This window comes from Microtus ochrogaster, chromosome 4 (assembly GCF_000317375.1).
Source record: "Microtus ochrogaster isolate Prairie Vole_2 chromosome 4, MicOch1.0, whole genome shotgun sequence".
Classification (NCBI taxonomy): domain Eukaryota; kingdom Metazoa; phylum Chordata; class Mammalia; order Rodentia; family Cricetidae; genus Microtus; species Microtus ochrogaster.
Window position 1 is genome coordinate 65,781,103 of NC_022011.1, and position 13,622 is coordinate 65,794,724.

At 47.3% G+C, this 13,622-nt stretch overlaps 1 protein-coding gene across 2 annotated transcripts in view; it reads right to left on the minus strand.

The window, feature by feature from the left end:
- Positions 1-13,171, minus strand: part of Cacnb4 (calcium voltage-gated channel auxiliary subunit beta 4) — a 264,280-nt gene extending 251,109 nt beyond the window's left edge. Inside the window, exons 1-2 of one of the 2 annotated variants that reach the window (XM_005346404.2) lie at positions 12,910-13,171; positions 12,383-12,466 (exon numbers count right to left, since the gene is read on the minus strand). In XM_005346404.2, the coding sequence (XP_005346461.1) occupies positions 12,383-12,466; positions 12,910-12,969 (144 nt within the window). In that variant the 5' untranslated portion in view covers positions 12,970-13,171. Of the gene's footprint in view, positions 1-12,382; positions 12,467-12,671; positions 12,755-12,909 lie in introns of those variants that run through there. The other variant, XM_005346405.2, reaches the window with a different exon arrangement.
- Positions 13,172-13,622: the final 451 nt, after the last annotated feature.

The following is a 13,622-nucleotide window of genomic DNA, read 5'->3' on the forward strand; positions in this document are numbered from 1 at the left end:
ACTCACAGAGATATGCCTGCCTCTGCCTCCCAAGTGCTGGGATTAAAGGCGTGCGCCACCATCGCCCGGCTTGGCTTTTTTTTTTTTTAAGACAGTGAAAGAAGCATGAGGTGAAGTGAGTCACGTGACAGCAATACATGAAGGCAAGAGCAGCACCTCCTAAGATTCCTACAACCCTGGTGTTTTTTTAAACAGGTTCTTCATTAACCCAAAGCATCTTGGAACTCTTCCCATTTCAGATAATAGAGGAAAAGTGAAGAGTCGGGTGTGGGAACACGTGTACGTAGGGGCAGGAAGCCACACCTGTGCAGTTGCTCCGATCCTCCAGAGCCTTCCCGTTCCTTCTCAGCTGCTTCTCCACCTGGAACCCACCCTGTGGTACAGAACACCAAGATCTGTAATTCCAAGGTCCATGGTTTGGAGGGTTTTATTGTTTTTGCTGTTATTTAAAAGAACGAAAGATGTGACAAGAAGCATAGATAATGGGGACATCTTAGCCCATTCATAAACTGGACACGTCAAAGTCTCACTCCTGACAGCATCTTAAATAAAGAGCACTGGGGAGTGGGGCAGCGGTGGTGCACATCTTTAATCCCACACACCAGCACACTAGGAGGCAGAGGTAGGCAGATCTTTGAGTCTGAGGCCAGTCTGGCCCACAGGGTAAGTCCCAGGATGGCCAAGGCTACACAGAGAAACTTTGTCTTGAAAACCCAAAAACAAACCAAAAAAAACACTGGAGAACTGACTTAATGCCACTTGAATTGCATATTTCGAGTGGCAGATATTATACACACTGTCGCACAGACAATGTTTGGAAACCAATGTCATGACTTTCTACTTCTCATCTTACATAAACAAAAGAAACATTCTGAGTGACGTTAGAGAACATGATGACACTACCGCGTGAAAATCTGAGCGCTCGCTAGCACAGTCCTTAATGCGGAGACCAAATGAATCAAACCTTCCCCCCTAAACTGAAGTATCCCTCAAGCTTTCTGAAATTAGCAGAGACTATTTGCAGCCGACCTATTTCTCTCCCACACAACTGTGTTGATAATTGACTTCTGCCCCCAGGGAAGCCCTGAAATATAACTGAGCGCACCTGCCACATAGAGAGTACATTTCTGTTCCCCTCTCCCCCATAATTCCTACAAATCCTGTGCTGAGAGCTGGACTCAAACACTCCATCCTCTCTGATTTGGATTCCTCAAGGAAGAAATATTATAATTACCAAAGATACATTACTATAAAAAATAATAATAAAGGTAAAATATAAGCATTTTGAATTCCAAGTACTGAAGGCATTTCCAGTATTAAAAATTATTGAAATAATGGTGGTAACTGTTTTATTGGTCTGACATTTTCTTTTCACACTGTGGACAACATCCTGTTTGTTCTATAAAACTCCGGCAGCTGGAAAGAAGGCTCAGTGATTAATAATACTGGCTGCTCTTACAGAAGACCTGGGTTCAATTCCCAGCAGTCACATGGCTCACAGCCATCTGCGATTCCAACACCAGGGGATCGCATGCCTTCTTTTGGCCTCCAAAGGCACTGTACACACAGTGCACAAACATGCAAGCAAAATACCCATGTGCATAAAATGAAAACATTTGAAAACTCTTTAATGTCTTCTGATGACAAAGAAGCTGGGGTTAGGGGCCTAATTTCCACGAACTCAAATGGTTCTGGAGGGCAGGGGGGGCAAGCAAACAAACAAAAATATTCACCATCAACAAGAACACAGCTCCAAATAAACACAAGGGTGCTCCATCCCACTCAATACCATGTGACCAGGCATGGTTCCCTGAAAGGCAAATCCATTTCCAATGACAAGTCAACACCACAAACTGGCTCCAAAGCCGCCACGGAACCCCTGGAGTAAAAAACATGTCCATCAAAACAGTTCCAAAAGAACACACGTTATCGCGCAACTCTAGTTACATGAAAAAGAACAGATGAGCATACAGTGTAGCTTAGCTGTTGCCCAGGTCTAGAGAGGGAAGAAAAAGGATGGGCTTGAGTGGCACTGGTGAGAGAGTTGTGGGTGATAAAAATAGATTGCCTCTCCTGTACACACGCAAACACAAAGACACATACACGCAAACACACACACTCATAAACACACACACATGCAAACACAAACACACACACGCATAAACACACACACATGCAAACACACACAAACACACACACACATCAAATACAAAGACAGTGACTGCAGCCAGTAAGAAGCACAGCCATTTTACCCACTTGTTTGATTCTGAACCACAGTCAGTCAGCATGTGAGCCGTTAACAACAGCGGCCCATTTGAAAAGATGAGGGAATGATAAATCAATTTGCCCAAAGTAGCATGAATTTCCACCACTGCTCATTTTCTGTGTATTAAAAAAGAAATGACTAAAAAAAAAAATTTCTCTAAGAAGTTTGGAAAAGGTATCATTTATAGACATTTAGGCATCGGTGGCTGCCTAAGTTTACCACTTCTGGTGATTCTGGCAGCCCAGGAAAAAAATATGTATATTATTTCCAAGTTTGTGTTTATAAAATATTTCCTTTCAAAACAAATACTGCTACAGCAACTAAGCTGCCGCCCTGGAGAAAGATACATCTACCGACGGGGAAGAGGATAGAGCGGGACACGAAGAAGGCACCATTTGTCATCTAAATGAGGAATAAGATGATCCGGAAGATTCCATAGCTGTCAAACAAGTTCTACAGCTCCTACCTAATTAATGCTTTCATTACCCCAAATACAAATACCGCGTGTCATCCCTTCAGATTCAAGTAACTACCTCTATTCTATTTATTTGCACAATAATCAAGCTAGGTTAAAGAAACAGGTTTCCAGAGAACCGTGTTTACTTTAATGCAAATGAGAACTACCGGCAAGGAATTCTATTGCACTCTTTATGATCGAGCTGGGGTTGATGATGCTTCCGTGTGCTCTGATCTGAACACAGGTTGACATAGCACACAGCTTGCTGTTATTGTTACTTGAAGGCAATAGAAGCATTCCCGTAAAACTGCATCTATAATGTAGCTTTTTCATGGATACAAGCCTCAATATTTCTGGTCGGCTATGGTTTGGATAAGTGTCTCCTGAAGGTTCAAGTGTTAAGGGCTTGGTATCCATGGTGGCATTTCTGGGGAGGTGGTGGAATCTACGAGGGGTGGGGTCAGTAGGAAAGACTCTAGGCCTGTAGGGAGGAGCCTTTCAAATTCGTAGTAGAGTTCCTTTCTCTTAGTATGGGGCTGAGGCAAACAGTTAATCTTGTCACCACAAGCTCACACCATGGTACTTGACCATAAGCCTCAAAGCAACAGAGTCAAGTGACCACAGTCTCTAACTTCTGAAACAACAGGCCAAAATATGTCTTTTGTCTTTGTTGGTGCTTAGGATCAAACCTAGGGCCTTGCACGTGCTTGGGAAAGCATTCTACCCCAGCTCCACCTTCTTTTCCTAAGTCCATTAGCTCAGTATTTGCTGCAGTGACAGGAACCACACAGACCCTATCTCTCTGCAAGACTATCTGACTCCTGCAGTTAAATCATGTGGCCTGGACTCTCGACGCACCTCTGCGAGAACGTCCAGCCTTCTTGAATGAAGAGCACAGCATTCAGCTTCACTGTGCTCTGGGTCCATGAAGGACAAGAGCATACAGCTGAGAAGATAGGACAATGCCAACTGTTTGTGCCAGAATGTTCTTATGGGGCTAACTGCATGGCTCTTCTTAGGGCTTAGTAGCTTGATATTTTCTAATACGGAGAGGAACTGAAGAGTCTATGAGTGGGTGGTTTTGTCTTCTCGTGGTTAATGATGGGTACACTTGTATAACACACCAGGTTCAAAGTCTATAACCCCTTCTCAGCACATGCCCTTGCTTAGGCTGGGCAGAAAGCTCCGGCAAAGGACAAGCAAACAGTGGTTGCACTATTCCGACATCCTTGAAAGCATAGCAGGGAGGGTGCCACAGACTGCAAAGTGCCCTGCATCCCCATCCCCAAGTACCAGCAGACCTTCCTACTCACCAGTGATGCTGAGTGACCCTCAGGCTGCCCACCTGCTTCTGAGTCTGAGGTTGAAAAATAAAACCAAGAGTTCCAGGACAGCCAGGACTATTATACAAAGAAGCCCTATCTAAAAAAATAAATAAATAAATAAATAAATAAATAAATAAATAAATAAATAAATAAAGATAAAAATAAATGAAGAAAAAAAAATAAAACCAAGAATGGGCAAACTCTAGGGAAAGCAAGCTCAGAAGACCCATTGCCACGTCTAGGAGACCATGGTAGAAGATGCGGTTGGCAGAGGTCAATCTCATGAGTTAGTAGACTGGGGAAGACACATTTCTACCCAGGGGTTTGATTTAAGCAAAATTCTCCCCAACTCAGCTCTTGTTGAGGGAGGGGTAGCCTACCCAGGAACAATGCTGTATGGGACAGCGGTGGGGCCATGACCAAGTGGGGGGCCAAAGAAAAGCTTTTCAGCTCAGCGCTCACCAGAGTTTGCTTTAATTTCCTAAGAAGCTTAAAGCTTGAATCAGAATTTATTCTAAATGTCAACAAAATCTTGCCATTCTAAACTGAAGAACATATAGCTGCTTATTCTACAGAAATGGAATTTAGTGACTTCCATGTGTTAGGAACATAAAGAAAGAGAGTGGGGGGGGGGGAGACTTGAAGCTAAGTAAACAAATGGGTAACTGGTCAGCTGCCCAGAAATTGATTTTCCAATCACAAATTTCATCTATTCAACTCCATTTTATTCAAGCCCTAAAGCAAGAACAAAGCAGGGCTGGCCAGGAGAGATGTAGATATCTTTCTTGACTGATCAGATTGCAGTTTGGGGAGCTCCACCCTACAGAACATTCTCAAAGGAAGTGTGAAGGTTTTCTTAGACTTCACTGTACCTGGGCTGTACTACTAGTGCAAGACCCACTTACAGCACAAGAAAGAAACATCCACCTTTGTTGATGAAAATACTTCTTTACTGTCTGCTGTGCAGTAGCTAAAATATAAAAAAGGGTTATAGCCACATGGCTGGCCTCGATGCTCCTCCCACCGCCACCCCATGGCCCAGCCCTGCAGGCTGCTTCCCAGGCTCCCAGGCCAGCTGGATCCCACTTGGACTGCCGGTGGCCATCTGAAGGGAAGAGGGAAGGACCAGCGATCTCTCTTCATTTTCTCTGGCCCAAGTGGCTACTCTGACAGAGGCAGCATCTTCTCATAGCTTTTGTGCCTACCAGCTTGACTCCTCAGGGTCCAGCACCTCACAGTTTCCTCCACGGCTTTCTTGAGTAACAGTGATGGTGGTTTGGGGCTGAAGAAATGGCTCAGCTGTTATGAGCACTGGCTGCTCTTGCAGAGGACCTCAGTTCATTTCCCCAGCACCCAGTTTACAATCATCTGTCACTCCAGTTCCAAGGGATCCAATGCCCTCTTTTGACCTCCTCGGGCACCAGATGTGCACCTGGTACCCAGACATGCATGCAGACAAAGCACCTAAACACATAAAATAAAATAAAAATTTAAAAACAAACAATCAGAAACAGAGAATAACGTGATGACTAGTTAAGTAAACAAGCAAATAAACAATCCTTTGAGAACTGTGAACACACAAGCTGAAAGTGCCGTCCACGAGGGGAACAGTAGGAAACCCATTTTCCAGACCTCCGAATGATGCCTTGTTCTTCTGAGTACCTACAGAGTAAGGACCCTCTTAGAACCAGGCCCACACCTATAATCCCAGTTGAGGAGGCTGAGACAGGGGGATGCAGATTCCACACCAGCCTGAGCTACATAACAGCTCCCTACCTCCAAAGCAAAATACCTAGATGAACTCATGAATTAAATGACTATTCTAGGCCTGAAAGAGGAACGAGCCCCATATGTCCTTCTGTGCATCCTGAATTACAGGTCTGTGTCCATCGTCATCACCCAGGGTTAGAGTGTGCTGTGGTGTGAATAAGCAGTGTTAGCCAAGGCTGTCTCAGGTCTACCTCTCATCACCAGCCTGACCTTTCCATCTCACGTTGGGCCCATGTTCCAGCTGTCTCAACGCGAGAAATTGAAAGATTTTTTTTTTTTTTTTGCTTCTGCCGTCTCTTCCGCTCTAAAATGGTGTGACTCTAAGTCTGTAGATAAATTTGGCATATCTACATGTATGCCTCTAGGCCTATGATTATTCTTAGAGCTCTCACAAAGCAGGTACCTTCTGTTGACGAATTCACATTTCATCAGAGAAAAGTGTATGCAACCGGCACCCAAATTATAACCCGAAGAATTTCTCTGCCAGCTTGTTTTATTATAGTATCAACTCAGAATCTGCATATGTTTTCCATCCGCAAATACAATGTGGGTTCACTGAGTCACTGGAGGGATCATCTGATTAGCATACCCTAAAATACACGAGGTTTCCACAGACGGCTGCAGCCATGTCGTCTGTCCCACAAGCTCTTTTTCCTCAGCGTGATGTCATTATGTCTGTGGAGCCTCTTTCTATTTTTCCTTTGGGCGTGTTTGTTTTGCTCTGGTTTTTAAGACGGGGGTCTCACGTTGTTACCTGAGCTGGCTCTAAACTCTGGGACTCAAGAGATTTCCCTGCTTTTGCCCCTTCAGAGCTCTTTCTAGTCTGAAGTGAGAGGAAGCTGAAAACTCACCAGGTGGGACCCGCGGGATGGCTCAGCAGCCAAAGGGCTTACCATACAAGCCTGATTGTCCAGTTCCATCCCCAGAAACCACATTCAGGTAGAAAAGAGAAACAGCTCCCCTAGGTCACCCCTTGACCTCCACAAGTCCACCAAGGCAGACATACACATTCACACACATGTCCACACATACACGCACACAAACAATATATTTTTTTAATAAAATCAAATACTCTTCTTTGTACACATGAAGGGTTTATTTATCCTTTACTCTGTCACATAAAATTGTAATTTGCAATATGATATTCATGGTGAGTTTAATTTACCCATTTCTCTTTACTCACATGGAAACTGCCTTTTGTTTTATTTGGTTTGGTTTGGTTTCTCTGTAGCTTTGGAACCTATCCTGGAACTAGCTCTTGTAGACCAGGCTGGCCTCAAACTCACAGAGATCCGCCTGCCTCTGCCTCCCGAATGCTGGGAATAAAGGCGTGTGCCACCACTGCCCAGCTCAGAAATTGACCTTTGTGCTACATCAAAAAATACTCTCCGGGACTGAGAAGATGGCTCAACCATTATGACCACTTCCTACTTTTTCAGAGAATTAGGGTTGGGTTCCCAACACTCAAACCAGGAGACTTGCAATTGCCAATAACTCCAGTCTGGATCTGATGCCATCTTCTGGCCTCTGAAGGACCTTGCATGCACATGGTGCACATACAGAGAAGTAGGCACACAAATCTTCACGTCAATTTTAAAACAGATCCTGAGGGTGGCCAGCCTGCCTAGCCTGGATGACAAGTCCCTGGTCCCAGTGAGAGACTCTGTCTCCAAATGCAAGTTAGATGGTTCCTGAAGTACAGCACTGAAGGTTGATTGCTAGCTTCACAGGCACACTCACATGGGCACCTACACACACCTGCACACACATGTATACATAAACTTATCCACACCCATACACACACATGTGCACATGAACTTACCCACAGCCGTACACACACATATGTGCACATGAACTTACCCACAGCCATACACACACGTGCACGTGAACTTACCCACAGCCGTACACACACGTGCACATGAACTTACCCACACCCATACACATAACACACATGTACACACCACACACACACACTTTCCCTTTTCTGTTTTTGAAATGGAGTAGGCTCTTGAGGCTATTTTACCTTATGCAATACAAAAGAAGTAAGGGATTGCTTCTAAAACTGAAGCCTAGGACAGTCGCAGTTGTAATCTTTGCTTATTGGGAGGGCCCAGTTTAGACTCCAGCCCTCATAACATCGAAAAGTTCAAACAGCCATGCAGGCACAGGTGGAGGAAAAGCAACCCCCCTGCCAAAAGCCCCAGCAGAGTTCTCTCAGCTGGTAGCCAGGACCAACTTCCAACCACATGTGTGAGGCTATTTTGGACCTCCCCACCATCCCTGTGCCCATGCAATATCACGCAAGGCAGAAGAACTATCTGGTCAGTGCTCAGAAATAAATTGTTTTAAGCTATAAAATTCTGGGTCAGGGAGGTTTGTTAGGAAGCAGTCTCTGCCTTTCAGCAGAAATTCATCCCCGAAGCCATCCTCTCCATTCATTCAAATGGGCATGCACTGAAAATGGGCAATGCCCAATGCCAAGGGTGCAGAGATGGAGTGCAGACATTCCCTCACCCTCCTGGCACTCAAGTCAGTCGGGCACAAACACTGAGAGAGATCTAGTCCATCTTGAGTTGCAGTGGAGAGGTGCTACTAGAGATGAGCACAGGCACTTTGTGCCCGAAGCACCTCCTTAGAAAATATACCTAATCAGGGAGCTTAGAAAAGGAAGTCAGACTAAATCCTTAAGCTGAGGCAGGAGGTCAGTCATGAATTTGAGGTTAGCCTGTGCTACGGAGTGAGACAGTATCCCCTCCCCCCCAAAAACAACCCACAATATCTAAACTCTTAGATCTTGAGGAATCTTAAAAGCTAATAGTACAAGAGCACGAGGAAGTCCTTCACACAGGCACTCAGCATGTGCAAAGGGCCTGAGGCAGGAGGATGGTGCATTTAAGCTCTGAAGCCAGACATAAGAGATCACCAGATAAAGGCCAGACCCTACAAAGGGCTTCATAAAAGTACACTCAATAAGAAGAAAACAAACCAACCCCCTCATCCGATTTTCTTTTCAAACCCGAGTGGGAAGAGGGCTAAGTTAATACTCTGCCATCCATGACACAGATTCTGTGAGACCCGTGCACAGTCACTGGTCACTGTGCCTGCCTGCTGCCACCTTCACTGGACTGTTTGTGTCCCCTTTGTCTCCACAACTCGATGATAAAACTCTTAGAGTACAAAATCTAAGCCCCTTCATTCTTCTCTCACAGTGCCTATCAGCGAGCCGGAGACAAACAAATGCTGAAGTGCTTCTCCAAGACGTGAGCAAGCCACAGACACAGGCTCTATCCACAAACAGCCTATTGGAGACCTCCTGGGAGACAATCCCATGACCACGCCGAGAAAGCCATCCCCGTGATGGCAGCACCCACTGGAAGGTCTTGCTGTAAAGTATCCTTCCCTTCTAACTTTAGAATTTCATCCTTTGTGGGGAGCAAGAGCAAGCCTTTAGACTCTGTTCACGCTGAAACATCACGGGTGCAAGCCATTCCTGGGTGACCTCCACCACCAGACTGTGTGCACTCTGGAAGGTCACGGGCTTAAGTCCTTTGGGGATCGTCTGCCTTCCTCTCAGTCGCAAAACAGTTCGTCTTCTCACCTTTCCTCAAAGAAACCATTGAGTGGCTCCCTGGATCCGTTCCAAACCCTCATGCCTCCTAAACTGGGGGAGCTAGCAATCTAGCAGACAGGGAGAAATGGAAAAACTTTCTGCGGGTGAGGCTCAGAGGAATGGCAAAGCCTTCCTTTGGTTCAAGTCTGAGGGTTCAATAGCAATTGAACCAGGTATGTATCAACTATCAACCACAGCTTGCAGCCTGAGACTGCCCCCTACAGAGACCTTAGGAGACTAAGCTCTCCTTGGGCCAAACACAGTAGTTTCTGAGCCTTATACCGGGTGCCCTCCTCCATCAGAGTGTCCTGGCTTTTCCACATGTGTCTGTCATGTCAGTATCTGACACTTCTTCATTCCCAGGCAGGTTTCCAGGACCAAGCTGTGGAAGACCAGGCAGCCCCTCTAGGTATCCTTGTTTTCAGACCAGCTTGTGTGTATGTATGCAAACACTTCCGAGTGTGTATACACACAAAGGCAGCAAAACACCCGCCAGGCCAAAGGAGGAAAACCGTTCTCATTATTAAACCTGCAACTGCCCCTCTTACGTTTGTGAAGTCTTCCATATCTGGAGCAACGTACGGAATATTTTTAGTGAACGTTCTTCCTCCATTAAATGTAAATGTGAGTTGAGCAGAATGTGAAACGTCACCAGGAACTTCCAGCACTTCACAGTATGGAGAATTCAGAAGCTAGAGAGAGGGTTCAATGGGCTAATGTGCTTGCTGCCAACTAACGAGCAACTGAGTTCAACACCTGGGACTCAGCACCTGGGACTCAGCACCTGGGACTCAGCACCTGGGACTCAGCACCTGGGACTCACGTGGGGGAAGGAGAGAAGAGACTCTGCACGTTGTCCTCCAACCTCCGCGTGCACACGGTAGCCCCACCCCCACACAATCATCAACCTATGTAATTTTAAAGTTTTAACTATTTAAATATTAATAAATCACTGTCACTCTTTAGAGGGTTCTGTTAAAGGGTTTTGTCCAATTGCATTCAGAGGACGCTATTAAACAGCCATTCACGGTTATTTCTCGTTCCATCCAAAAATATGAATCTGTCCTTCAGAAATGTGGCCATTGAGAGAGGTCTATATGATGCTATTTAAATTAGATGATGCTTAGCGGTGTATTGTGTTACGAAGGTCCCCCCAAAATAGATATTGTTTTGTGCCAAAATTAAGAATATTATCCGTTACAATTAATTCCTGAATTTGGACCATTTTATGAAATCAGTACACCCAGTTTCAGAAAGATTTATGAACTATATTTATTCTCAAAACCTGCACTGGTCTAAGTAAATCTCAAAACTATCTTTGCAATATATTTTTTTATGTTGTTAAGCCTACATACAGCAGCCCACTCTACAAGATTGCGGGTTTGTGTGTGTGTGTGTGTGTGTGTGTGTGTGTGTGTAGTTTCAATCATTTACTGACATAAAATAGGAAACTACTATATAGGATAGTGTTAGAAAGGATACTGTTTTATTTGGGCTCAGAATGTACAGTAGAGGTGGTGTAAACTCAAAGGCCTCACTTTAACAACTCACAGGATGCACCACTGTATTGTTAGTATTTCCAAGAATCTGCACTACCAAAACGAGCGCCTACAAAATAAACATAAAGAACTCAAAGAGTTGTGTAATTCAAAAATATTTTAAGCTGAGCAATGGGTTCCCCTTATCAAATACACAAATCATCCCTGCTCTGCCAAGAGAGTAGTGTGTGCTTTCACAATGGGTGCAGAATCCGAACATGTTTGAATAATGTGAATGCTTAGTGCACACACACCACACTGCGTTACAAATTGATAGCCAAAGGTTCTATTTCTGCAAAACGCACAAATGTGCAGGGAAATATTACCCAAATATGCTTTATAGACCTTTTAAGAGCTGTCAGAGCCCAATTTTGAGTCTAAATAGTATTGTACTTTGAAAATGTGTTTAAACTAATTACCAAAAAACAAAAAAAAACAAAAACAAAAAACGCGGCTGCCATAGTAATTTAGAATCACAGGACACCACGTTCTGGGTGACCTAGAGAGAAAAGTATTTCTCAAGGTCACTCCTGCAGCCCAGGGCAGAACCTGGGATAAATGCTTCAAGGGGCAATGACCAGACTTCCTAACCCACCAGGAAGGAGCACACTCCAAAGAGGGATCAAGGAGAGCACTTCTGCGTGCCTTCTCCAGCATCCAGCGGCTCCGAAGGTTCCATTAGCAGCACTGGCTAGCGCGAAAACTGAGGGCCGATTTGCTTCCTCAACGTGACAAGCACTTGAGGACCGAGCATTGCTAGCGACCTTCGGTTCGAACTACTTGCCCCTGACCACGAATAAAGCACCCAAAAGCAAGCGCGACGAGGTGCGGGGCAGCCAGACCCGGGGAACAGCGCCCGCGCTGGCTTATTTAGGTCTCACCAGATCGCTGGTCCCGTCAGTCCTTAATTATGCGAAATCAATGAAGCTGTGCCAAAATGAGACTAAACTTTTCTGTTCAAAGTGTCTTCCTTTTGGCCAGAACTCAGAGAACTCTCTCAAGAATGTGAAAGTATTCAAAATAGGACAAAGATCGGAGAAATCCTCTAACTCTCAGCGCGCATCAAATCAGGTCACCCGTGTCCCTCCGTGCACCGAAGGTGGGCCAGGAACACTTCTAGCTCCTAAATTCAGTGTCCCCGACCAAGGTCCCTGTCCGTCCCAACCCAAGTCCACAAGCACAAACTAACTTCCCAGAGCGACAGAGAGACGTCGGGACGCGAACACTAGGAAGCCAGGGTAGCAGGAGAGGAGGGACGGAGCTGGAAGCAGATGCTGGGGTGGCTGGACCCCAGGACTAGGGAGCGGAGAGCAGAGGGACGAGGACCGAGCCCCGAACCCCAGCGGCGCGCACCAGACTTGTGCTCGGGGCAGGGAACCGCGCTGGGTCCCGGCTCCCAGTGGCCGGGCCTCCTACCTGTCTGAGAATGAAGCTGGTGGAAGTAGTGCTGCCATCGGATCTTTTCAACCTGCTCCTCCGGGTCGTGGTGCCTCGGGCCACCTGAACTCAATAAAAACCGGGGCCAGAAAGAAGCCAGTGAGGACCGCAGCGCGGAACCGGGCGGGCTTGCGGGGCTGGAGTCCTCCTGGGGAACATCACCCCGGGGACCCCGAAACCCGCGCCCTAGTCTCCCCGGCGCCTCCCATCGCTCCCATTCCCACCCCTCACCCCGAGCTGGGCGGTCCCCGCCTCCCCAAGCACCCACCACATCCATTAACAAAGCGTCGCGGGTGCGGGTCCGAGTCCCCAGCATCGGCGACAGGAGGCTGCGGACTCTGGAGCCCGAGCGCTGAGCCCGGTAGCCGGGCTAGGAGGAGGGGGGCGGGGGGGGGGAGGAGCGGGCAGGAGGCGCGGAGGAGGGAGCCGCGGCTCGGGACCAGCGCCCCGCACTCGCGGCACCAAGGCGGGGCGCGGGGCGGCGCGGGTGGAGGAGGGGGCGGTACCTGCGAGCCGGGGGAGTGCGGCCCGTCCGCCGCCCCGTTCTTGGCGTAGGAGGACGACATGGTTCAGAGGCGCCGCATGGCCCTCGCGGTGCGGTGGGCGGAGGGTGCGGGCCCCGCGAGGCCCGGTGCGGGCGGAGGGGGAGGCAGGACTTCCCTACCCGGCTCCTGGCCCCGCGCCGGCTCGCGGGCCGCCTGCCCGCACTTCGCCGAGCGCCGCACCTTAAAGGGGCCGGGGCGCTTCCCCCCGCGCCCTCGGCGAGCTCCAGGCCAGGGGGCTTCTCGGCTCTAGTCTCGTCGAGCTTTAGGGAGAAGTGCTTTCCCACCCCGAGAGCGCTCGACAGCAGAGCTTTCCAGAGGATGGAGGGAGGGGAAAAAAAAATCCGAGATGGGGGTGGAAGGATTAAAATAGTCTGCACAGTTTAAAATGAGACAAAGGTGGCACGGTTCATGAATCAGGACTTGGGGAGGGAAGCTGGTGCAGTGTGGAGGGGAGTGGGCAGAGCGTGTGAGTGTGTGTGTGTGTGTGTGTGTGTGTGTGTGTGTGTGTGTCCCTGCACTCGAATTTGAAAAGGACAAGACTGACTCCTCCTTCCGCGACTTTCCTCATGACCCCACTTTGGTAAGGCACAGGGTTTTGTGATGCTTTTTATTAGTGGGATTTTGTTTGTTTGCTTGGTTTTGGTTTTTTATTGGTTGGGCAACTCTACCCTCGG